We start from the raw sequence: 25,212 nt of genomic DNA, 5'->3' as shown, positions 1-25,212 counted from the left end.
AGAACACTGGGGAAAAAAAAAGTGATTTATTTGGGTTATTTATTAGCTTGGTCTTCCTCAGTCAGCCTCTCTGCTGATAAAAACAGAAAACAGGTTCGGCAGAACCGGTAGCGGAAATTTTGAGTAGTTCAGAGAACTGGCAAATGCCACTTCTGGCTGGCCCCAGAGTGGGGTGGGAATGGAGATTTTGCAGTATCCTTCCCCCAGGGGTGGGGAGGGAATGGGGATTTTGCAGTATCCTTCCCCTGGAGTGGAGTGGGAATGGAGATTTTGCAGTATCCTTCCCCTGGAGTGGAGTGGGAATGGGGATTTTGCAGTATCCTTCCCCCAGGAGTGGGGAGGGAATGGGGATTTTGCAGTATCCTTCCCCCAGGGGTGGGGAGCGAATGGAGATTTTGCAGTATCCTTCCTCCAGTAGTGGGGTGGGAATGGGGATTTTGCAGTATCCTTCCCCCAGTGGTGGGGAGGGAATGGGGGTTTTGCAGTATCCTTCCTCTGGAGTGGGGTGGGAATGGAGATTTTGCAGTATCCTTCCCCCAGGAGTGGGGTGGGAATGGGGATTTTGCAGTATCCTTCCCCCAGGAATGGGGAGGGAATGGGGATTTTGCAGTATCCTTCCCCTGCCACACCCACCAAGCATAGAACCAGTAGTAAAAAAATTTGAATACTGCTTTGAACGGTCACTAAGGGAATTGTTGTAAATTGAGGAGTACCCATATACTAAAGGCAGGGACATTCTGGTGAAAATATATGTCAACAGCAAGACACATAATTATATTTGTACTGGGTCACGGTTGGCCTGATGACCAATAATTTAGGATTTTAACTTGCAGGTGATGCCGAAATATTCAAAATGGTAAGAATCCCTTGCAATTGTAAAGGAACTCTCCAAATTTCTTTGTAACTGTAAGGAAGAATAACGAAAACCGAGTGAATAAAAAATCCTGAAAGGACAAAACCGCATGGAAGTTAAGAAGGAAAACAGCCCTGAAGAGATGCACATCACGTGTTCTCAGATCTCTCAACGTTTGAACCAATTTTAAGACGTTTGGACACTTTTTAAGAAGGGCGGACTTAGAAATGGGGAAAAAACCCAAAAAATTTGGGGAAAGAAGTGTTTTTTGGGAGGGCTCAATTGTGGTCGTACGTTGAAGACTCCCTGCATTGGAATTTAGCATTATGCAAGCACAAGCAGTAGAACAAAGCCAGACTAGAGTTTTGGATTTTTAAGAGGGCCGATTTCAATAAATTTAGAGAGAGTTTGGGAAGGATTCCATGGATGAGAAGAATCCTGAAGAGCAAAACAAGCCAAGAAGCTTTGGGAAACTTTGAAAGGTGAGATTATTATAAAAGCCCAGTCTAGCACAACGTAGCTTTAAAACATGGAAAGTGAATGGAGCGTTACGTCTTAGATTAACTCTCAAGTGATTCTGGATCTGCACGATGGCATCGGAAACTTAAATCAGATTTAATCAGAAGTAAACGCCACTGAATTCCAAAGGGCTCCAGGCTAGGATTCTACTTGTTGTTATTTCTATAGCCACAAACTTAACAATACTTTAAAAAGATTAGACCGGATAGCGTGACTGTCTTCTGAACAAACACGTCTAGGATTATTAGGCTCTAAACCGATTTAATTCTTGCCCGTGAGGACAACTAGCTGTACAGCTACCTCCTCGCTAGAATTCCCGTTTGAAAATATTTGATTTTGATTTATCAAAAGCTGCGGGGAAGTTGTAGTCCTCGCTTTATAAGAGTTCATTTAGTGACTGTTCAAAGTTACGACGGCACTGAAAAAAATTGACTTATGACTGTTTCTCACAGTTATGACCATTGCAGTTTCTCAGAGTTATGACCGTTGCAGCATCCCCACGATCACATGATTTTACATTTGGACGTTTGGCAACTGGTTCATATTTATGACGGTCGCAGTGCCCCGCGATCCCCTTTTTCTGACCTTCCAACCAGCCAAGTCGACGGGGAAGTCAGGTTCACTTAACAACCGTGTTATTACCTTAACAACTGCAGTGATTCGCTTAACAACTATGGCAAGAAAAGTCGTAAAATGGGGCAAAACTCACGTAACAAATTTCTCCCTTAGCGATATAAATTTTGAGCTCAATTGTGGGTCGTAAGTCGAGGACTCCCTGTAACCTTTTGAGGAAAATCCGGCTGAAAGAAATCTGAGCCTCATTTTGAGAACGGACTTGAATTCAACCCAATATTTTAATATTTTAAAAAACAGCACTGTTGTTTCCTGATTTTACAAGGACTCCTTGATTTATAACTATTCATTTAGTGATTGTTTATGATTACCAAGGCACTGAAAAAAATAACTTATATGGCTGTTTTTCACACTTACGACGGTTGTAGCATCCCCGTGGTCAAGTGATCAAATTTTGGATGTTTGGCAATTGACTCGTACTTGTGACGGTTGCAGTGCCCTGGGGGGGTGTCATGTGATCATGTTTTATGGCCTTCTGACAAGAAAAGTCAATGGGGGATGCCGATTTCCGAATCGGAATGTAGAGCTGAAGGGGCCTCGGAGATCTTCTAGTCCAGCCCCCTGTTCAAGCAGAAGATCCTCTACCGTTTCAGACTTTTCTTTTCTTAAAAGCCTCCAGTGATGGAGCAGCCACAACTTCTGGTGGCAAGGTGTTCCACTGGCTAATTGTCCTCACTGTTTAGGAAGTTCCTCCTTAAATCCAGGTTGTTGAAATTTCACACATAACAGGTGTTTTTTTTTTTTTAATTTGATTTATATGCCGCCCTTCTCCGGAGACTCAGGGCAGCTTACAATGCGTTAAGCAATAGCCTTCATACTTTTTGTATATTTATACAAAGTCAGCTTATTGCCCCCACAAACTGGGTCCTCATTTCACCTACCTTAGAAAGGATGGAAGGCTGAGTCAACCTTGAGCCTGGCGAGATTCGAACCTGCAGAAATTGCAGGCAGCTGGTCTTAATAACAGGGTGCTTTAGACCACTGTACTACCAAGGCTCTTTCGTGATGAAAAACGTCACTTTTTTTTTCAGTGCCGTTGTAACTTCGAGCGGTCACTAAACGAACGGTTGTAAGTCTAGGACTACCTGTAGCTGCCCCATCATCCCTTCTGATCCCCCCCCCTCTGGCCAGCAGACGCACTGCCTGAAGCTGAAGCGTGTACATGTTGCACGTGAGAATGCTCCAAAGGAAATAATAGAAATAATAAGGGACACCTGTAGGTCATCTAGTCCAACCCCGCAGCCCCTCCAAGCAGGAGACTTGGCAAAGCAGGTTGTGCAATGGGGAATGGGGCTTATTGGCAGAGGCCCATCCAAGGGCACCTAGCAAATCCCATCCTATCTACGATGCGCCTTATTTCTCCCCGCAAAATAATTTCCTCCTAATTATGAATATTAACGAATTGGGGGACTCCACGACTGCAGAGCAAGCTCCCGAGCGCCCCCTGGCGCCTGCGCAATGGCGTCGCCGGCTCCACTACTTTTTTTTTCCTTCCCGGGTATGCGCGCGCAGCAAAAGAGGCCCCGCCTCTTTTCCCTTCCGGCCCCCTCGGCGCTCGCTCTCTCTTTTTTTTTTTCCCCTCCACACGGCGCCTGCGCGAGATTCTCTCTTTCGGCGAGGTTAACTCCGGCCGTTAAGGGGGCTCTTCGCCGGAAGTGCGTAACGCCACCTGACCGGAAGTGGTCCTGAGGTGGGAGAAAGAGGAGCCTCGCCGAGCGGCCGTGACAGAAAAAGAAAGGAAAGGGAACGGTTAGGCCGCGGTGAGTATGCGACGGGGAAGAAGGGGCGGCCCGTGTTTTCAAGCCGAGAGGGGTGAAGGGACGAAGCGGACCGATTCTGGCCCCTCCCCGCCCACGTCCCTCACAGAGGGCGAAAGGTTGACGCATTCGCGGGGGAAGGGCTGGCGCGCGAAGCCCCGCCCCTTGCGCGTCTTACGTCACAGCCCCGGCTTGCGTAACCCCGCCCCCGGGCAGGATAAGCTTGGTGGTCTGCAGGGCGCTACGTTGGAGAAGGCTGTGACGTCATTGCCCGGGAATTGCGCAATCGGTCGGTAGGATCGAGTAGGGGGGTTCCTGGGGGGGATCCCTTCCTCCTGCCCCCCCATAAATGGACTCTGGGGGGGGTCTCCTGTCTCCCCTCCCCCCTCCCTTTTTCTCAGGTGCACCTGCTGTCATTTCAAGAGTTTGCTGGAGCCTGATTGGAAATAGTGGTGGGTGGAGCCTCTTTGGAAAGGGGGAGGGGCAAGGGGAGGGGCTTTGGTATCCAGCCTGGGTAAGTGCCAAGGTTTTTTTGCCCTCTGCCCACCTTAAAAAAACCTGACTAGGTGGCTCAGTGGCTAAGACTCTGAGCTTGCCGATCAGAAAAGTCGGCAGTTCGGCGGTTCGCATCCCTAGTACTGGTCTCCTGGGTTGGACTAGATGACCTCCAAGGTCCCTTCCAACTCTGTTACTGTTAAGTTACCTAGATAGCCACAGGTGGACATCCCAAGGGCTCCTGAGTTCCCAACTGCAGGTAATCCTCGATTTACAACCACAATTGACCCCAGCATTTCTTTTCTTTTTTTTTTTTTTGGACAAGTTTTATTGGTTTTTCCAATAAGATTGGAGACCCCCTGCTTTAGATCTATATTTAGATCTATATCAGGGATGTCCAACCTTGGCACCTTTTAAAGACTTGTGGACTTCAACTCCCAGATTTCCCCAGCGACCCATGCTGAGAGTTGAAGTCCACAGGTCTTAAAGTTGCCAAGGTTGAACACACTGGATTTATATCTTGCAAGTCCCGTGAGATTCTTGCAAACGAGTGATCAACCATCAAGAAATCTTGTCTGATCTATTTTTAGAGCTGTTCCGGTTGCATACGCCATAGGTTGCAAATCTCTTTCTCCAAGTAACAAGCGATTTAATTGCTTAAATGGTTATCCGTTGCTCAAGGAAAGCCAGGAAATACTCTAGGAATTTATAGCCTTGGTGGCGCAGCAGACTAAAGCACTGTTAAGTAGCACCAGCTGCCTGCAATTACTGCGAGTTCAAATCTCACCAGGCTCAAGGTTGACTCAGCCTTCCATCCTTCCGAGGTAGGTAAAATGAGGACCCGGATTGTGGGGGCAATAAGCTGACTTTGTATAAAAAGAACACCGCTTTGGGGGGGGGGGGGGCGAAAGCCCTACTAAGCAGGTATATACAAAAGTATGAAGGCTATTGCTTAACGCATTGTAAGCCACCCTGAGTCTCCGGAGAAGGGCAGCATATAAATCGAGCCAATAAATAAATAAATAAATTAGCAGTTAGACTTATATACTGCTTCATAGTGTTTTTACAGCCCTCTCTAAGCGGTTTACAGAGTCAGCATAATATTGCCCCCCAACAATCTGGGTCCTCATTTTACCCACCTCGGAAGGATGGAAGGCTGAGTCAAACCTTGAGCTGGTGAGATTTATCTTTTTCTTCTGTCAAATCCTGGCGTGTGACTCAGTGGGGGGGGAAAAAACCCCAAACTGGTCTAGTTTTCCACATACAGCCCCTCCCACCTAGGCCAGGGAGAGCCTGCAATAGTGCACTCTTCAACCCTTTTGTGAAATGCACAAAATGTCTCCAGCATGGGGTTGATGGAGGCTGCCCCAAGGCCATTTTCATCCTTTCTGCTTAGGTTGCAAGGCCTGAAGACCAAAACCTATGAAGAACGGTTGCAGGATTTGGGTTTGGCTAGTCTAGAGAAAAGAAGGACTAGAGGGGATATGATAGCAGGATTCCAGTATTTGAGGGGCTGCCCCAAAGAGTAGAGGGGTCAATTTATTTTCCACAGCATCAGAAGGCAAGACAAGAAACAATGGATGGAAACTAATCAAGGAGAGAAGCAACATGGAACTGACTGAGGAGGGATTTCCTGACAGTGAGGACAATTAACCCGTGGAACAGCTTGCCACCAGACATTGTAGGGGCTTCATCGCTGGAGGTTTTTAAGAAGAGACTGGACAGCCACCTGTCTGAAATGGTATAGGCCAAGGTCTCCTGCTTGAGCAGGTGGCTGGACTAGAAGACCTCCAAAGTCCCTTCCAGCTCTATTGTGATTGAAACATTCTGCTGTTAGCATGCCAGCCACCTAGATAGGAGACCCTCCAAAGTAACTCTTGAATATTTAGTACCATTTTTTTAAAAACTTCCATTGTTCCTCCTCCTTATTGTAGCCCCCAATTCATGCTCTTGTTTTTCTGAGGAGTGCTGCTACCATGTTTCCCTGAAAATATGACCCTGTTTTATATTTTTTTGAACCCTGAAATAAGCGCTTGGCCTTATTGCCATGCGCTCAAAAGACCAATTGGGCTTATTATCAGGGGAGGTCTTATTTGGGGGGAGACGGTATCTATCTATCTATATAGTATCTATCTATCTTATCTACCTACCTACCTACCTACCGTGTTTCCCCGAAAATAAGACCCTGTCTTATATTTTTTTGAACCCTGAAATAAGCGCTTGGCCTTATTGCCATGAGCTCAAAAGCCTGATTGGGCTTATTATCAGGGGAGGTCTTATTTTGGGAGAAACGGTATCTATCTATATAGTATCTACCTACCTAGCTACCTACCTACCTACCTACCTACCGTGTTTCCCCAAAAATAAAACCCTGTCTTATATTTTTTTGAACCCTGAAATAAGCGCTTGGCCTTATTTTCAGGGAGGGCTTATTATTTTGAGGCGCATGGAGGAAGATGGGGCTTCTCTTGCCGTCTTACCTGATTTCTAGCTCTGCATTTAAATATTTTCAGGGAGGGCTTAGTTTCGGGGGGGAGGCTTATTTTAGCGCATGCTCTCAAAAAGCCCGATTGGGCTTATTATCAGGGGATGTCTTATTTTCGGGGAAACGGGGTATCATAGGGCCTGGTGGCTCAGCAGACTGATAGCATTGTGATTAACACCAGCTGTCTGCAATTACTGTAAGTTCGAATCTCACCAGGCTCAAGGTCGACTCAGCCTTCCATCCTTTCTAAGGTAGGTAAATTGAGGACCCAGTTTGTGGGGGTAATAAGATGGCTTTGTATAAATAGACAAAAGTATGAAGGCTATTGCTTAACGCATTGTAAGCCGCCCTGAGTCTCCGGAGAAGGGTGGCATATAAATCAAATTTTTTAAAAAAAATTACTACTGATTCTTCTCAGCACTAGGTGGCAGTAACGGATTGTAGTCTCCCTCCCTTTAATCCAGTGTTTCTCAAGCTTGGAAGCTTGAAGATGGGTGGACTTCAACTCCCAGAATCCCCCAGCCAGCAGCGCTGGCTGGGGGGATTCTGGGAGTTGAAGTCCACCCATCTTCAAGCTTCCAAGCTTGAGAAACACTGGTTTAATCCAAAGCAGTGTTGGATGCCCAAACAGGATTGGATGCCCAAACAGGGCATCCCTGTGCAATTTCACGAATCTTCTTGCCTATTTTGTGGCTTTTTTGTTTGTATTCCCTCCCCCTCCCCCCCCCCCCCCCCCGCAAGGGATTGATTTCAGGGATAGAAGCAGATGGAAAAGACGAAGGACGAAGGAATCTCTTATCCTTCGCACCATTTGACAGATCGCACAGTGGCTTCGTTTGCTGTCTTGAAATCTTAGAAACAAAATGTCTGCTCGAAAAATCTTACCACCAGCTGTAAACAAAGCCCTGCCTTTATATTATGCTTCATTTGAACGCGTGGATGGGACATTAAAAAAAAAAAAAATGAAATGAACGAAAGAATAGAACCAAAGACACATTTTCTGACGGCCAGAACAATTAATCAGGGGAAGGACTGGCCTCCAGAAGTTACGGTTGCTCCATCCCTGGAGTTTTTTAAGAAGAGATTGGACAATCATTGGTCTGGAATGGTATAGGGTCTCCTTGCTTGGGTAAGGGGGTTGGACTAGAAGACCTCCAAGTCCCCTTCCACCTGTTAAGGCTTCTCTGAGACTTGATAACACCTAATAACACTTAAAAGGCTGCACAGAAAAAGGGGGGGGGGAGCAATTTATTTTCCATAGCACCTGAAAGCAGGACAAGAAATAATGGATAGAAGACCTCTAAGGTCTCTCTCAGCGGTGTTATCACGAACGATATAACTCAGTATTACAATATGCATTATGTAGACCAAAGGTTTGTTTTTCCCTGCTACAACAACCCTGTGAGGTGGGTTGGAGTGTGAGAGAATGGGATTGGCCCAAAGTCACCCAACTGGCTTTCGTGCCTAAGGCGGGACTAGAACTCCCAGTCTCCCGGTGATTGGCCCAAAGTCATCCAGCCAGCTTTCGTGCCTAAGGCAGGACTAGAACGGTCACTAAACAAACTGTTGCAAATCAAGGACTACCTCTACTGCTCTATAAGTAATTCAAGGCGGGGAATCATGCCTAATGCTCCCTCCTCCTGTTTTCCCCACAATAACCCTGTGAGGTGGCCTGGACTTGAGAGCAAGTGACTGACCCAAAGTTGCCCAGGTGGCTTTCATGCCGAAGGCGGGACTACCATCTCACCATCTACCAGAACTCACCATCTCCCGGTGATTGGCCCAAAGTCACCGAGCCGGCTTTTGTGCCGAAGGTGGGACTAGAACTCACCGTCTCCTGGTGATTGGCCCAAAGTCACCCAGCCAGCTTTCATGCCTAAAGCAGGATTAGAACTCACCATCTCCTGGTGATTTCCCTAAAGACACCCAGCTGGCTTTCATGCCTAAGGTAGGAGTAGAACTTACTGTCTGTTGGTCATTGGCCCAAAATCACCTAGCCTGCTTTTATGCTTAAGGTGGGATCAGAACTCACGATAAATATCCTGATTTCCAATCCAGCACTGTAGCCATTACTCCATTGTTCCACAACCCCAGCAACTTTTAAAGCTGTGTGGCCTTCAACCCCCAGAGTTTCCGTTGGTCAGGTTGGAAGCATCGGTGCTTCCTAACTTTTAGGAGTGTAGAAAATGGAATTTTCCCAGTTTTGATTGAACCAGCCAAGAAAGCGACCTGCATTATTCAGTATTCTTATTGTAGGGGAAATAGACTCTCAGATGTCATGCCATGCCTTAGTGTGACAGTTGGGTAATGTTCATTTGCAGCAAAATCATAATATCCATCCAGGACATCGAGGAAAGGGCACAGAATTGATTGAAAAAGAAACCTTGATGGGATAACAGGCGAGAAAAGTTTTTGGTGGAGAGACTGAAAGGATGGATGGATGGATGGATGGATGGATGGATGGATGGATGGATGGGTGGGTGGGTGGGTGGGTGGGTGGGTGAGTGAGTGAGTGAGTGAGTGAGTGGTGGACGGACGGACGGACGGATGGTCGGGTGGATGGAATGTGTACTCAAGGGTTAATATCCATGTGTGTTTTTACATACTTGTGTGAGGGAGGAGAACAGATGTATGAATGGATTCTGTATTTTTGTAAATAGAAGGATGGTATATGGGTCAGTAATAAAGAAAGTTGAGAGTGGAAAATTTTCTAGTCCTAAAATAATGGACTTCATTTCTGGGTGCATTAATTCATTCATTCATTTCATTCATTCATTTCATTCATTCCTTATTTTTACAAATATCTCAAGGCAGTGAATATATCCAAACACAACTTCCTCTTCCTATTTTCTCCATAACGACTTAGAATAACTTTATTGTTACTTTGAAGATACCCTAATTGGCATACATTAAAATATAATGTGTGTGTGTATGTGTGTGTGTATATATATATGTAAAAAGTTAAAATCTCGGGTGTTTTCCCGCGTCATTAAAAGTCTGTTAGTTGAAATACTTAAAATCCTGTCTAAAATCCCATCTTAAAATGCTCCAAAATCCCAACAAAACACTTTGTAAGGTCTTTTGAAACACTGGCTAAAATCCTAACCAACACTTTAAAAGTTTTCTTTTTGGCAACGTTTCGACAAGCTCTCATCATCGGGCCCCTACTTTCAGTTTAGAAGTTGTGGTTAGGATTTTAGCCAGAGTTTCAAAAGACCTTACAAAGTGTTTTGTTGGGATTTTGGAGCATTTTAAACTGGGATTTTAGCCAGGATTTTAAGTATTTCAATTAACAGACTTTTAATGACGCAGGAAAACACCCGAGATTTTAACTTTTTACATACACACACCCGCGAAAACTTGAGAAGACACACACACACACACACACACACACACACACACACACATATATAATATAATATAATATAATATAATATAATATAATATAATATATATATATATATATAAATAATATTTATATATATATAGATTACATGTATATTAAAATAAACTTGAGAATTGCATACAGCTCTCAAAGGGTCACCACCTCCAATAAACAATCCTGTGAGGTTGGTTGGGCTGAGAGAGAGTCAAAGTCACCCAGCCGCCTTTCATTCCTAAACTGGGACTAGGTGTCAAGACTGACCCGAATTCTATCACCCCCTGCAATTCTTCTCATAGTTTGACAACAGAAACGGAAGGGGTGGAATTATTGGTAGTTTTGGGAGAGGCTGAGGGAGCCAAGTGAGTCGACTGAGCCTAAGAAAGTTCCTACATTTCAAGGTCATGAGAACTTTTCAACGGCACAGACTGTTTCCCAAAACACACACAATGCGTTGGGATTGGTGGGTGATGGACAGTGGGTGGCCTTAAAGGGGAAAAGGGGGGAAATTTCCCATGCTGCTTTTGGTGGGAACCTTTAGAATTGGCTTTGCTTCTTCTGTGCCTGTATGGATCTATTAGTAAAGTTATTCTCTTGTCACAGGAGTTTTTTTTCTTTGCATATGCCAATGGGACGGTTGACACTAGAATCACCCTTGCCTGCTTTCTAGCCCGGTGATTTAGCTACTAAATGTATGTAAAAGAAGAGCGTGAAAAGCCAAGTAGAGTTGTATCTAGCTACTCTGTTAGTTTTCTTTGGCTGTAAGAGTGCGATGGATTTTTTGACGTTCTGGGTATATGTAGCCTTTCAAAATATCTCTTGATAACAACAGAAGAAAGTGGAAGCCACTTATTCTTCATCTGCCCTTTTTTCAGTACCTGGCCCGGTAATTGTGACCATGTCTACGAGGATAATATGCCGAAGATTTTCAGGGCGATCTTGTAAGATGCCTGCATTTCCCAAGATGGAGACCACGAAGAGCTTCCTCCACGAAGAAGAGAGCCAAAACATCCATAGAAGAGGCAGAGACCCCGAATTTGCCGTTGTGCTCAAAGCTTGGAAGCCGCCAGGGTACCAATTACGTTATTATCCCTCCATTTCCCAGGAATCCAGGTGTCTCCTTCCCAAGGGTGCCCTCAAAGGTTTGAGAGAAGGAGCGCTTCAGTACGTTTGCTCCAGAACTAGCATTAGATGCATCCAGAACACACCCAGTGTTCTCTGTCTCCCAAGGCTTTCAAAGGCAAAGAACGTTTTTCTAGATTTGGGAAACAGCAAAGCTTTCTGCACGCAGGCTTCCCTGAGTGACTCGTGGCTGCTGTCCTCCGTAAGGAATGACAAGGATGAGGTCCATCTAAAATCTCCCGGCAGTAAGGAAGTGGCTAGACAATTCCAGAAGCAAAGGCCCGGGTACCAATCTCTGTGTTACAATCCAGAGGAATGCCGCCGGCCCCTTTCTGCTGAAGAGTATCATTTCATCCTCCAGAACGTCTCCGTGTTGAAAGAGTACATGAAACCCAAGGATATCGTGAACTCTTTCTTCCGGCTGAGCCATTTGCCGGCTGACAAACACCAGGAATTCAAATCCAGCCCCAGATTCGCGGTGCTGTGTCAGGGTGTTGTTAAGAACGTCCACCTGTTCGGGAACGTGGAGCTGATCTTGCTTTTGAAGGCCTTTGTCACCTTAGGCATCCCGCCCGTCCATTATATGTTGAAGGTCGTAGAAGCCGAATTCGTCCGACGGGTTGAGGACCTGAGCTTGGATCAGCAGCTGCTGGTAGCCGATCTGTGGCGTTGTTTGAACTGCAAGGTCCCTCAATATCTGGACGCAATGTTGAACGACGTCAGCGTGAACTGGAAGAATCCATCTGTGACTCAGTTGGTACAGCTGGTCTACATCGTCGGCGAAGGCCGGAAGGCCCCTGAAGAGTTAGTGAAGAAGTTGGAGACTTCGGTCCTGAAACATTTGCATGCCCTCAGTCTGGAGGAAGTCGGGGTCATCTGCTTAGGCTTCTTCAAGTCGCACAGTAATATGTCCGAACCCCTCTTGAGACAAATCGGAGACAAAATTTGTGGCTCCCTGGGAGACATGAGCAATTTTGCCATCGTGAACGTGGTCAAAATGTTCCGTGGGGTTCACCTGGACCACCTGGACTTTCTAAAGGAGCTGGGGCAGGTTATTCCTCCCAGAATCTCCACTCTCAGCATCCCGGGGGTCATGCACATCGCATTCGCGTGCTCCTCGTTGCATTATTGTGACGAAGGCATCCTGAACGCCATCGCGGCTGCCGTCCCCTCCAAGGCAGCGGCGTGCCGTACCAAAGACATCGCAAAATTGTTGTGGTCTTTTGGAACCCTGAACTACCAACCTCCCAACGGAGAACAGTTTTACTCCAGTCTGTTGGAACAGCTGGAATCGAGGTTGTTTGAATACAATAAATTCCCTGAGCATCTGATCACTTCCTTAATTGGGTTGGCCTTTGTGGAGCGTTTCCCTTACGATTTGCTCGACTACGCTTTGAGTCCCGAGTTTATCGAGTTAAGCAGCATCTGTACACATGATCTCTGGAAAGATTTTTTCACCCTCGACGGGACGGTGGGAATCGAGTGCCCGGGCTACACCGGCAGCCGTCTGACCGCCCAAAGCAAGCAAGGGATGGCGGAAAAAATGCGGAATTATTTCTTGAAGCAGGAATTCGACGTGGCTTGGTCCCTCCTGGAGGAAGTGCTGGGCGGCCCCCAGTTTGTCAAGCTCCACGCGGTCTTGCCTCACGTCAGGTCTGTGGATTTAGAAATCCGTTTAGACGCCAACCGAAAGCCGTTGCCGTTTAATTCGGAAGGCACGACGGCGGGGCGCTTGGAATTGAAAAAAAATGGCGCCTTCCTCACCGATAACATCATTAATCGGCTTTTGAAAGGGAAATCGCTCAGCCAGCCCGGGAAAAGCGAGAAAGACCAGCGTATTCAGGAAAGGGCAGAATTTCGCGGACTGCCTATTTGGAAAAAAGTGGAATTTTCCGATGCCGGATCAGGTTTGGAGACTTCAGCTGATGCAAAAGCTGAAGAACGACCCTCTCCGATAAACCAGGAGCAGCAGGAATGTGTGAAGTTAGCCCTTCAGGTCACCAACCGAAACCAGTACAGGTATCACTCAAGAGAGCTGCTGGGACTCCATGCCATGAAAAGGAGGCAGCTCCGCCAAATTGGATATATACCAGTAGAACTGCCTTTTTGGGAGTGGTTTCCGTTACTCAAATGTAACCGGGAGGAACAGCGGAAGTATTTGTACCAGAAAGTGTTCGAAAGGTAGCCAAAACATTCCATAGAACCAGATTAAAAATCCCCGTGGCGATGACTTCGAGATTTTAGCTTTTGAGATGACATAGATCAGGGGTGTCTAACTCGCGGTGTCACGGGGGCATCACGTGACTTTTTCCCTCTTCGCTAAACTGGGCGGGGCCAGCACGTGACGCATGAGTTTGACACCCCTGACATAGATGGAAGCCCATCTTCTGAACAACTTGTATTTCCAAGCTGCTTAATTTCCGATTTCATGTCCCTTTGCAAGCGTCATAGATAATATTTGAGGAGGGGGTAAAGGATTTCACTGTCATCCTTAAGAAAATAAAACGTAACTTCCAATGCAGTTTCATTTGACTTATGCTTCATAACGTCACACCCAAAGGAGCAGCCGTCGTAACTTGAAAAAACCAAGGAAAGCAAAGCTCTGCGAATATTCATTATAGATATAGATATATATATATACTCCCTTTATTTCTTTATTAGCGAAATATAAATTTGGTATAAAATGGTTTGTCGTCAATGCGACTGCTTGAGGGCTCCTGGATTGGAGCTGAAAGGCAAAAGGGATGCAGTATGCTCCCTCCCACATGGTGGGGTAGACCAGGTGTCTCGATAGAAAAAAACTTAATTTCTCCCCTGGCTCAAGCTGATCAAAGGAGGAGAACTTGTGGCTCAGAGGTTAATACAACTGCCTAACATGCAGGCAGCCCAAGTTCGAATCCAAGTAAGGGTATGGCGATGAGAGCTAAATAGCTTGAAAAAAAATCTATACTAGTCTCCCTTTATTTCTTTTATCAGCGAAATATAAATTTTATATAAATATATAGGCCAGCAATCGGTTTGCCACCGAGCGAGCACATCTCACATTAAATTTCTCACATACCGCTTGACAGTCTGAGAAATGGGAATTAAAATTTGCCTGAATTTGGAGAGCTGTGAGAAGAATTGTAAAATGCTTTGTGTGAGTGAGAAAGAGTTGGGATATGTGCATGGATTAATCGGAGTAGATGGTCCCTCGCTGATTGATCTTGGAAGCTAAGTAGGACCAGGCCTTGTAATTATTTGCATGGGAGATCACTAAGAAATCCTTGGGAGTTGGGTTAGACTGGGAAGTCAGGAAATAGCGCAGAGGAAAGCATTGGGAAATCACTTCTGTATTGCACAGCAAATAAATAAATAAAACTTACACTGAAGATGACTTTGAAATCACCACAAAGTGAATTTCACCACTTTGATATAAATTTGCATGTGGACAGGTAGTTTATTTATTTATTTATTTTATTTCAAATTTATATACCGCACCTTCTCCCAAGGGACTCAGGGTGGTGTACAGCCAGATAAAAACATACAATACAAACATTAAGAACAATTAAAAATATATATATTAATTTGGCCCCAGTTTAAAATGACAAACCAATTAAAAATTAAAAATTTAAAAATATGTTAAGCCAGCCCGGCTTGATGAAAAAAGAAAGTTTTTTCTCGTCTTATTTTAGTTCTCGGCTTAGGGGTGCAATTGAGCCCCAAATGTCTCTTTAGTTCTAGGTTGCTTCTCTCCTTGCTTTGTTTCCATCCGTTGCTTCTTGTCCTGCCTTCAGGCGCTTTGGAGAATAGGTTGACCCCCCCCCTCCTCTTTATGGCAGCCCCTCAAATATTGGATCCCTGCTATCAGGTCTCCCCCTAGTCCTTTTCACGAGACTAGACATACCCAATTTCTGCAACCGTTCTTCCTATGTTTTAGCCTCCATTAATTTTTGTTGTTGGATGTGGTGGCTCAGTGGCTAAGACGCTGAGCTTGTCGATCGAAAGGTCGGCAATTAATCAGTTCAAATCCCTAGTGCTACATTAACGGGGTGAGCTCCCGTGACTTGTCCCAGCTTCTGCCAACCTAGCAGTTCGAAAGCAGGTAAAAAATGCAAGTAGAAAAATAGGGACCACCTTTGGTGGGAAGGGGACAGCGTTCCGTGCGCCTTTGGCGTTGAGTCATGCCGGCCACATGACCACGGAGACGTCTTCGGACAGCACTGACTCTTCGGCTTTGAAACGGAGATGAGCACCACCCCCTAGAGTCGGGAACGACTAGCACGTATGTGCAAGGGGAACCTTTACCATTATCTTTAAATCTTTGTTGATTTATCTTTGCATACCTTAAATTTATTGTTTATTTCTTTCTCCCATTTATGAGTAGAATCCAAATTCGCTTTACAGACAGAAGGCAATAGCACATATACCGCTTCACAAGTGTTTTACAGCCCTCTCTAAGCAGTTTACAGAGTCAGCCTATTGCCCCCAACAATCTGAGTCTTTATTTTACCGACCTCGGAAGGACGAAAGGCTGAGTCAACTTCGAGCCGGTCAGGATCAAACTTCTGTCAGTGGGCAGAATCGGCCTGCAATACTGCATTCTAACCACTGCGCCACCATGGCTCAATATAATCCTATTGTATTTTGAGAGTGATGTCAACAGATACCCGAATTCTGTAAATTGTAACACAGGTAGTCCTCAACTTACAACAGTTCATTTAGTGACTCTTCAAAGTGACGACGGCACTGTGAAAAAAATGATGTATGACCATTTTTCACACAGCCGTTGCAGTATCCCCATGGTCATCGGATCAAAATTCAGATCCTTGACAATGGACTCATATTTATGATTTATGATTGCAGTGAATCTGGGGGGGTCATGTGATCCCCTTTTGTGACTTTTTGATAAGCAACATCAAAGATTCACTTAACAACCGTTAAGTGTTCCTAACTTAACAGCTGCAGCGATTCGCTTAACAACCGTGACAAGAAAGGTTGTAAAATGGGGCACAACTCACTTAATGACTGTCTCACTTAGCAACCGAAATGTTGGGCTCAATTGTGGTCGTAAGTCGAGGACTACCAGTACTGGGCTACAAATTGATGGTGAATTACAACTTGCTCCAGTTAAACCAGAATATAAACCATATTGCTGTTCTGCTTCAGCAAGCTGCCGTCGCGACAATGCAGGGTTTTTTTTTTTTTCAGACTAGCCATGATATCAAAACAATTTATATTCGTTGCCAGGTGCCGCCAGACCTTTAATATCGTGAGATTGTCCTAATAGAAGAATACAATGAATTGAAGCTCAAATTGAAGATTGAAAGGAACCAGGTACCTTTGACACACCCAAACCTTAAATTGGGAAACTCAATTCATTTGTAAAATCTTGACGCACCAGGAAAGAGACACAAGTGGACTTCATGAACAAAAAAAGTTGCTAGAAACCTATTATTTCCTAGACCAGGGGTCTGCAACCTTAAGCACTCAAAGAGCCATTTGGACCCATTTCCCACAGAAAAGAAAACACCGGGAGCCACAAAACCTGGCTGGGCGTGGCCAACTTGATGTCACTCACTTCCACCCAGTCACATGACACACACCCCTAGCCACGCCTACCCAGCTAGTCATTAGGACAGAGAACCAGTTGTTAAAAAACACTGGAAACCACAAAACCCTTTTGACATATCTCTCTCTCCCCTCCCTCCCCCCCTCTCTCCCCCTCTCCCCCCCCTCTCTCCTCCCCCCCTCTCTCTCCCCTCCTCTCTGAATCTATGTCTCTGCTCTGGCCGCTTCTCCATCCCCTTCCGTTGCCCTTACCTTCTCAGGCCAGGCAAGAAGTGACTGGTAGGGTGAGGGGTGGGGCCAGCCAGTGGTGGGATCGCCTGACAGGGAGCCACACAGGAGGGCCCAAAGAGCCGCATGTGGCTCCGGAGCCGCAGGTTGCTGACCCCCAGTGGTGGGTTCCTCCCGGTTCAGTCCGGTTCGGCCGAGCTGGTAGCGGTGACGATATGACGTCACTGAACCGGTTATCCCCCCCGCCCTCCCACCCCCCCACGTTATTCTTACCTTTTATTTGCCCCCCCCCCAATCTATTGCTGCCTCCTGAGTCCCAGCTGATGACTAGAGGGAAAAAAACTGTTTAAACTCTTGCCGTGGGGCTTCAAAGGGCCGCCCTACAGCTGATCAGTGTTAAAAGCAAAGAAATGAGTCGGGTCGTAAGTGCGAGGACCTTCCAGAAATGACTCTGACCAGCTAGCCACACCCACCTAGTCACATGACCTCCAAGCCACACCCACAAAATAAGCCACGCCCACAGAACCGGTAGTAAAAAAGTTTAGAACCCACCCCTGCTGACCCCTGTCCTAGACCTAGAACAGACCTTCAGTGTGAATCGTATTAAAGGCTTTTTCAGCATTGTCTCAACCATGGCAGTTTGAAGATGTGTGGACTTCAACTCCCAGAATTCTGGGAGTTGAAGTCCACAAGTCTTAAAAGTTGCCCGTTTGTAGACCTCGGCTGTACTGGCTGGGAAATTCTGGGAGTTGAAGTCCACACGTCTTCAAACTGCCAAGGTTGAGAAACAGCGTTCTACTATATGACCATATCCAAAACATCACAAATGGGCCATTTCTGGCCAGGGGGAGAGGGGGAGGGGGAGACCATTTTCACCCTCCCCAGGCTCCAGGAAAGTCTCAGGAGCCTGTGGAGGGTGAAAAACGGGCCTACCGGAAGTCTAGAAATGAGCCATTTCTGGCCTCTGGGGAGGCTGTTTTTGCCCTCCCCAGACTCCAGGAAAGCCTCTGGAGCCTGGGGAGGGCGAAAAACAGACCTACCAGAAGTCTGGAAATGGGCCATTTCTGGCCTCCGGAGGCTTCAGGGACGCTTGCTAGGCCCAAAACGGGGTGGGGGTGGGTCATAAGCGCAGGCACGGGGGGGGGGGAGCAGCTCGGGGAGGTACGTAGGGGGCCATTGCATTGTAGCTGTGCGCACACAAGCGGCGCGATGGCACGCACACATACACACTTTCAGCACCCGAGGAGAAAAAGGTTTGCCATCACTGTCATATATCAAGTGGTATTTATAGAAGTGGCCTTATAGTTTTCCAACTTCTAGGCCAGGGGTGCTCAGCCTTGGTCACTTTTAAGACCCGTGGACTTCAATTCCCAGAATTCCCCTAGCCAGCTAGGATCACCTGAGAAAAATAACATTCTCTGCACAGCATCCAGTTAAACCAAGGGTGGGGAACTATGGCCATTTTATGAATTGTGGACTTCAACTCCCAGAATTCCTGAGCCAGCATGGGAGAATTCTGGAAGGATTCAGAATTCTGGGAGTTGAAGTCCACAATTCATAAAGGGTCCATAAGACACCTCTTGAGTTAAAACCCTAGAATTTGTTTCCTGCAAGGACCGATGGCCATCACTTCCATGTTTAGAACGAAGAATTCATGTCGACAAGTCATCGTGATTGTGTAGAAGTGGGCAGGTCTCTTAGCAGCAGGAAGGGAAAGGAAGAACTGGTGCCCCCAGGATCCTTTGGGGCACCCCAAGATTGTGCACCTGGTAGTGACGCAAACAGCCCTGGACTAACCAGGCCTTCAGCGTGACCCATCACAAGTCTTGTATTTTTTTGTCATCCGCCATTTACCACTCTGCTGTGATTTAAAAAAAACGTGTGTTTTCATCGTAGAGCCAGATTAAAATTCGGGAAGCCAATTTCTGTCTACATCCATAAATATGGTGATTAATCTCTGCCTTCCACAGTTCAAGCCCAGAATTCACTGCAACAAGGTAAAATAAAAGTACAAGACAACACAATTGCACAATACAGGTAGTCCTCAACGTACGACCGCCATTGAGCCCAACATTTCTATCGCTAAGCGAGACAGTTGTGGAGTGGATTAAATGAACCGATGACCTTCCTGGCCGCAGTTGTGAAGCGAGCCATTGCAATTGTGAAGTGAGCAACACGGTCATTGTTAAGGAATTCACAGAGTAGCCCTTGAATAGCAAGGGTGTGCACATGAAAGCGATTGGGAGTAGTTACGAATAAAACAGTCAACACACAGATACACTGAGTTGTGTTTACTTTCAGGAAATAGTAAGGCACAGTCCAATAAACAGTCCAGGTCATACACATATAAAGCAGGAGATAGCAAAACGACAGTCCAGGGATAATCCAATAACAAAGTCTTCTTACCAGTCGTCGTAGTCATTCACAAGAAACAGTTCTTCTGGATTTGCAAACAGTAGCATACAGAGATATCAGAGAGCAAGAACAGCAGAAAACAAACCATGTTTCTAGCTCCCTCTTAAGGAGATTGGCCACAGAGCTAACCAATCAGGACACAGTATGATGCAATACAGCAGTCTTAAAGCTATATTGATGATTTATATATTGCCAACCCAACAAATTAGGTAATAATCATTTCCTAACAGTCGTTATGTGAATCCGGCTTTCCCCTTGACTTGGCTCGTCGAGAAGGTCGCCAAAGGGGATCACATGGCCCCAACGGTCATAAGTATGAACCTGTTGCCAGGTGTCTGAATTTTGATCAGGTGACCTTGGGGATGTTGCAATGGTCGTCAGTGTGAAAAGCAGTCCTAAGCCCCTTGCTCCAGTGCCGTTGTAGCTTTGAACGGTTTACAAGTCAACGACCGCCTGTATAACACAGCAAACAGACAAAAAGTGCTGCAGTGCTGTATCAGCGGATGAAACCGTTGTAGAGATCAGCGGTAGTTCGCGTTCCCTGCTGCTTTATGCATATCCTTTCTCAGAAATGGAAATAAGGGCACCTGCAGAGCGACAGCCGGCAAACAGATGGTTTAGAAACAGGGGTGTCAAACTCGGAGGCCCACGGGCCAGATCTGAGCCGCAATGTGGTCGGATCCAGCCCACGGGGCCGTCCTGGAAAATGTAAGGGGATGGCCCGCGAAGAGGATACATGCCAGCAGTTTGGAGAGTGGTGTCAAGATGGCCACGCCCACCTAGCTGGCCACACCCACCCAGTCGGCCATGCCCAGTGAGGGGGGTCAAGCTGGCCACGCCCAGTCAGCCACGGCCGACCGACCCCCCCGAGGTCAACCACAGCCCTGATGCGACCCTCAATGAAATTGAGTTTGACATCCCTGGTTTAGAACATAAAACGTAGAATCCTAGGGCTCAAAGGGACCTTGGAGGTCTTCTGTTCCAACCCCTAGCTCAAGACAGGAAAACCTATTACCCTGTTTCCCCCAAAATAAGACTGTCAGGTTTCAATGTCGTCTCAAATAAAATAAATTGCATTTCCAAACAAATAGTCTTTGAAGAAATCTTTCATTTTATTAAGCACGACAACCTGTCCTCGATTGTGGCGTAGCCAACTCTGACTTCCTGACCCCAAACCTTCCCTTTCCGTTCCCCAATTCTCTGCGTCTCATTGGCCTTCTTCCAAATCACTCTCCCCATATCTACTACTTAAGGTCCCAGGAGTGTCCCCCCTCCCATCTCATCTCCTAGGGGATATTATCTTCAGGGAAAATAAGTAGGTGAGAAGTCAGGCGTCCTCTTGCCAGCTGCCCCCTCTTCTCCTTCTTATGTCAGCACTAGAGTAAATGCAGGTTGAAGTGCTGACATCGACATCCCCTGATAATAAGCCTAATCGGGCTTTTGAGCGCATGGCAATAAGGCCAAGTGCTTATTTCAGGGTTCAAAAAAATATAAGACAGGGTCTTATTTTTGGGGAAACACGGTATATACTATCCTGGAAAAACGGGTAGGCCTCGACCCACTTCGTTTTAGCGACCGTTCGAAGTTACAACGGCACTGTAAAAAGTAACTTAATGACGGTTGCAAGCATCCCCGTGGTCACCTGATTGAAATTTAGATGCTCGGCAACTGATTCGTGTTTATGACGGTCGCAGTGTCCCGGGGGTTAAAGAAAGAGTGTAAAATGGGGCACCTGTCTCGCTTAGCAACAGAAATGTTGGGCTCAATTGTGGTCGTAAGATGAGGACTGCCTGTATTTCCCCATCACTGACCATTATCATCCTGAATTGTAGATTTCCGCCGACGGCTACGAAGTGGAAAACCTCGTCTCCGAAGACCCCGTCAAGAGACACCGCGGCTTCCGCTGCGAATACTTCATCAAGCCGCCGGTGCATGTGACGATTTCCTTCCCCTTCAACGTGGAAATCTGCCGGATTAATATCGATACTTCTTCCGGGTCTTGCCACAACATCACCGGCTTGGATATTTATACCGCTACCTCATCCAATAAGGCCTGTTGGAACAGCCCCGAGCCCCTCTTCTCTGCTCCGTCTAGCCAGCATCCCGCGTTGGACAAAGAGACCTTCACGCTGGTGGGCAAAGCCGTCTTAAAGAATCAAAGCAAAGTGACCTTTGGCCATCGTGGCTTCCGGCCCAGACCTCCCTTCCATCACCAAACAGACCCTCTCCTCTCTTTTCCCGGCTCCGCCTCTTTGGACTTATGGAATAAAGGCCCGACTTCCTTAAACAGCGTCTCGCACCTGAAAATCTGCATCACTTACGTGGCCGGCAGCGGCCTGCCTTCCATTAAGAGAGTCGAGGTCTGGGGCCAACCGGCCAAGTCCTGCTCTCACGAAGTGGTGGATGATGTCCTCCAGGTCGCCACTAAACCTTCGTTGGACGCCTCGGAAGGTCAGCTCCCCGCCCTTCCTCTGCCGATGGAGAGCGACGTCGGACACTCCGACCACCAGGAACGGAAGCTGGTTGAGGTTCTCCAGGACATTCCCGAAGAATTCCTGGATCCCATCACCCTGGAGATCATGACTCTGCCCATGTTGCTGCCCTCCGGGAAAGTGATCGACCAAGGAACCCTGGAGAAGTGCAACCGCAGCGAGGCGACTTGGGGCCGGGTGCCCAGCGATCCTTTCACGGGGGTGGCGTTCAGCCCGCATTCGCAGCCCCTTCCCCACCCGTCCCTCAAGGCGAGAATCGACCACTTCCTCCTCCAGCATAACATCCCCGGCGTGAATCTGCTGGGCAGGAGGCGGGCCTCGGGAACGGTCGTCGCTTCGTCCCTCGCCATGTCTTCGCTCAAACGGAAAATCGACCTGGTGGATCAGAACCAGGAGGGCGGCTTGGAATCCGGCCACTTTCCGAATGTGGACTTTGCCGTGGCGTCCAGCTTGGGGTTCCACGCGAAGAGGGTGAAAATGGAGTGGGATTTGAATTCGTCCCAGATGGATTGCTCCTCAGGTATCCTGAGCCTTCCGGTTTCTAAACTTGAGGGGAGGGCCATCCCGCGCGGATGTTTACCTGCGTATCTGTTTAATATTCTGAATTGCTTTAGCTGTTGCTTTCAGAAGTTTGCGAGTCTTCTGTAAATTGTTTGTTTGTTTGTCTGGCTCCCACCTTTATTATTATTATAAATAATGCAGCGAACATGTCCAACACACCTTCCTCCTCAAAAACCCTGTGTAGTAGGTTGGGCTGAGAGAGAGAGAGAGAGGGAGGGAGGGAGGGAGGGAGAGAGAGAGAGGGAGGGAGAGGGAGAGAGAGAGAGAGAGTGTGTGTGTGTGTGTGTGTGTGTGTGTGTGACTGGTCCAAAGTAACCTAGCTGGCTTTCATGACTATGGAAGGACTAGAATTCACATCTCCTAATGATTGGCCCAAAGTCATCCGGTCACCTTTCAAGCCTAAGGTGGGGCTAGAACTCACTGTCTCCTGGTGATTGGTTCAAAGTCACCCAGCCAACTTTCAGGCAGGACTAGAATTCATAGTCATTTGTGATTGGCCCAAAGTCACCCAACCAGCTTTCATGCCTAAGGCAGGGCTAGAACTCACCGTCACCTGGTGATGATTGGCCCAAAGTCACCCAGCTGGCTTTCATGCCTAAGGCAGGGCTAGAACTCACCGTCACCTGGTGATTGGCTCAAAATCAATTTTGTTGTTATTTGCTATTTCTCTCCTGATTGTTGTGTACTACTCTTGAGTTGCTTTTGGTGAGATAGGTATATATATATATATATTTGATAGACAAATAAGCTTGATTCGCCAGGGAGGGTGGCATTTGACTCTTCCATGAAGCCTCTCCCTAGATCTTTCTCCTTCTCTTCACAGAAGCGTCAACCCATGAACAGAGGCTGTCCGAAAGCTTGGACAGCGCCTTGAACTCTGCACTTAGCACGATGCCGTTCGCCGCAAGTTTGGCTAAAGGCGGACAACACATGCACAGCAGCAGCAGCAGCTCCAGCGATTTCTGTGGGGCAGGCGGTGCTCACGGTAAAGCTGGGAAAAAATTGACCAACTCATCCACCTCTCCCTTCTTTTCGGGGACTGATCCCCTGCCTGCCAGGCTCCTTGGGAATTTGAGTCCACAAAGGAAAAAAAAAAAAAGCTAAGATAATAGCTTTCTTTTCTATACTTGTTGAATTTTTATTTATGTATTTATCAAATTTTGAGACCACCCTTCTCTTTCACAGAGAGACTCAGGATCGTGTCCAAATAAAATATGAAAACCTGAAAATGGCCTATAAAATTTTAAAAGGCAAGGAGGGATTAAAGTTAATATTTAAAGTTAATTAAAGTCACGCCTTAGGTGGTAAAAGCTGGCTGGGTGATTTTGGGCCATTCACTTGGAAATAGTGAGTTCTAGTCCTCCTTTAGGCATCAAAGTTCGTCTGAGTGACTTTGAACCAATCACCAGGCGATGGTGAGTTCTAGGCTCGCCTTAGGCATGAAAGCCTGCTGGGTGATTTTGGGCCAATCAACCAGGAGACTGGGAATTCTAGTCCTGCCTTAGGCATCAAAGACAGCTGGATGACTTTGGGCCAGTCACTCTCTCTCAGCCCAACCCGCCTCGCAGGGCTGTTGTGAGGAAAACGGGAGGAGGAAGGTGTGTTGGATACATTCACCACCTTGAGTCATTTCTAAACAAAATAAAGGGGGGGATGCATGAGTGGGATTCAGCCGGTTCGGACCAGTTTGGGCAAACCGAATGTTAATCTCGTTCGTCGAACCGGTAGTTGCAAGAACTGGCTGGCCCCTCCCACCCTGCCCCTCCCCTTCCAGGAGTCTCCATGTGGCCCGTTTTGGATGCCAGGTAAGTGCAGGGCTCGCGTAGAGGCTCTGGGAGGGCGAAAAACGGGCCTTCCGGAAGTCCAAAAACGGGCCCATTTCTGGCCTCTGGAGGGCCTCCGGAGCCTGGGGGAGAGGCCGTTTTTGCCCTCCTGGAGACTCGAGGAAAGCCTCCAGAGTCTGGGGAGGGTGAAAATGCCCCCCCCCCGCCCACCGTGGTGCAGGAGGCCGAGTAGGCCACACCCATCGAGTAACCGGGCAGAGAACCAGTTGCTAAAATTTCTGAATCCCACCCCTGGATACAAATAAAATAAACGTAGATCTGATTAGTTACGTCAATATATTCCTCTGGTTGAGCATAGCTGTCTCCACTCCGGCCACCCAAAAGATGACCGTCGAGTCGAGGCGGCGCCTCCAGAGTCACATTTTTTTCACTTTTTGTGTATTTTTTTTCCCCCCCTTTTTCCGCAGAGCACAACAGGAGCATCGGCCCCCAAGGATGTTCTACCTGTTCCCGAGCCTTTTCTTCCTACTTCAAAACCGAGGCCGTGTACCAGCTCCCGTGCCGGCATCTGGTGTGTCGCGCATGCTTGGCTGACCAGCAGAAATCCCTCTCCATCCTGTGTATGAATTGCAAAAGGTTGTTTGCCACCCACGACATTTCGAGGGTCCATTTTTGAGAAGGGAGAGAACGGGGGACGCGCTGTTGGGGAGATGGGAGATGTAGCCCCCGGGCAGGCTTCACAGCGACAGCCAAGAGGCAGGACTGGTTCCTCTCTTTCCCTCACCCCACTCCACTGCCACCGCTGAGTCGCACAACGACAACACATGCTGTACTAAAAAAAAACGAAGGAACTGATGAGGTTGTACAGGCTTAGAAGGACAGTAGCGTTTTAGAGCTGGAGGAATCAAAAGGATAATAAAGCCATATGCTTCTCTA

General features: G+C 47.1%; 2 protein-coding genes across 3 annotated transcripts; both read left to right on the top strand.

Annotated features, from left to right (window-relative positions):
* The first annotated feature begins 3,690 nt into the window (after positions 1 to 3,690).
* On the top strand, positions 3,691 to 16,535 carry FASTKD5 (FAST kinase domains 5). The gene is made up of 3 exons (XM_070948349.1): positions 3,691 to 3,765; positions 11,000 to 13,427; positions 16,476 to 16,535. The coding sequence occupies exons 2-3, from the start codon at positions 11,023 to 11,025 to the stop codon at positions 16,510 to 16,512; spliced, it is 2,442 nt and encodes an 813-aa protein (XP_070804450.1). The 5' UTR covers positions 3,691 to 3,765; positions 11,000 to 11,022; the 3' UTR covers positions 16,513 to 16,535.
* A 2,401-nt stretch (positions 16,536 to 18,936) lies between these two features.
* On the top strand, positions 18,937 to 25,212 carry UBOX5 (U-box domain containing 5). 2 transcript variants are annotated; one of them, XM_070948350.1, is made up of 4 exons: positions 18,937 to 19,021; positions 21,272 to 22,451; positions 23,316 to 23,477; positions 24,744 to 25,212. In XM_070948350.1, the coding sequence occupies exons 1-4, from the start codon at positions 18,968 to 18,970 to the stop codon at positions 24,950 to 24,952; spliced, it is 1,605 nt and encodes a 534-aa protein (XP_070804451.1). In that variant the 5' UTR covers positions 18,937 to 18,967; the 3' UTR covers positions 24,953 to 25,212. The 2 variants fall into 2 exon arrangements, with proteins under 2 accessions (XP_070804451.1, XP_070804452.1); XM_070948351.1 differs by lacking the exon at positions 23,316 to 23,477.

This window comes from Pituophis catenifer, unplaced genomic scaffold, assembly GCF_029215685.1.
Source record: "Pituophis catenifer annectens isolate HBS135680 unplaced genomic scaffold, rPitCat1.0.hap2 SCAF_8, whole genome shotgun sequence".
NCBI lineage: Eukaryota > Metazoa > Chordata > Lepidosauria > Squamata > Colubridae > Pituophis > Pituophis catenifer.
Note: the sequence above shows the minus strand (reverse complement) of the source record. Positions and strands in the feature narration are given on the sequence as shown.

Bases quoted from the DNA above. Each gene is read 5' to 3' on its own strand.
- FASTKD5 (XM_070948349.1), top strand. From the start codon at position 11,023: ATGTCTACGAGGATAATATGCCGAAGATTTTCAGGGCGATCTTGTAAG. The intron at 13,428-16,475 runs GTAGCCAAAACA...ATTCGTTGCCAG, and splicing joins TACCAGAAAGTGTTCGAAAG to GTGCCGCCAGACCTTTAATA.
- UBOX5 (XM_070948350.1), top strand. From the start codon at position 18,968: ATGGTGATTAATCTCTGCCTTCCACAGTTCAAGCCCAGAATTCACTGC. The intron at 19,022-21,271 runs GTAAAATAAAAG...CCTGAATTGTAG, and splicing joins CCAGAATTCACTGCAACAAG to ATTTCCGCCGACGGCTACGA. The intron at 23,478-24,743 runs GTAAAGCTGGGA...CTTTTTCCGCAG, and splicing joins TGGGGCAGGCGGTGCTCACG to AGCACAACAGGAGCATCGGC.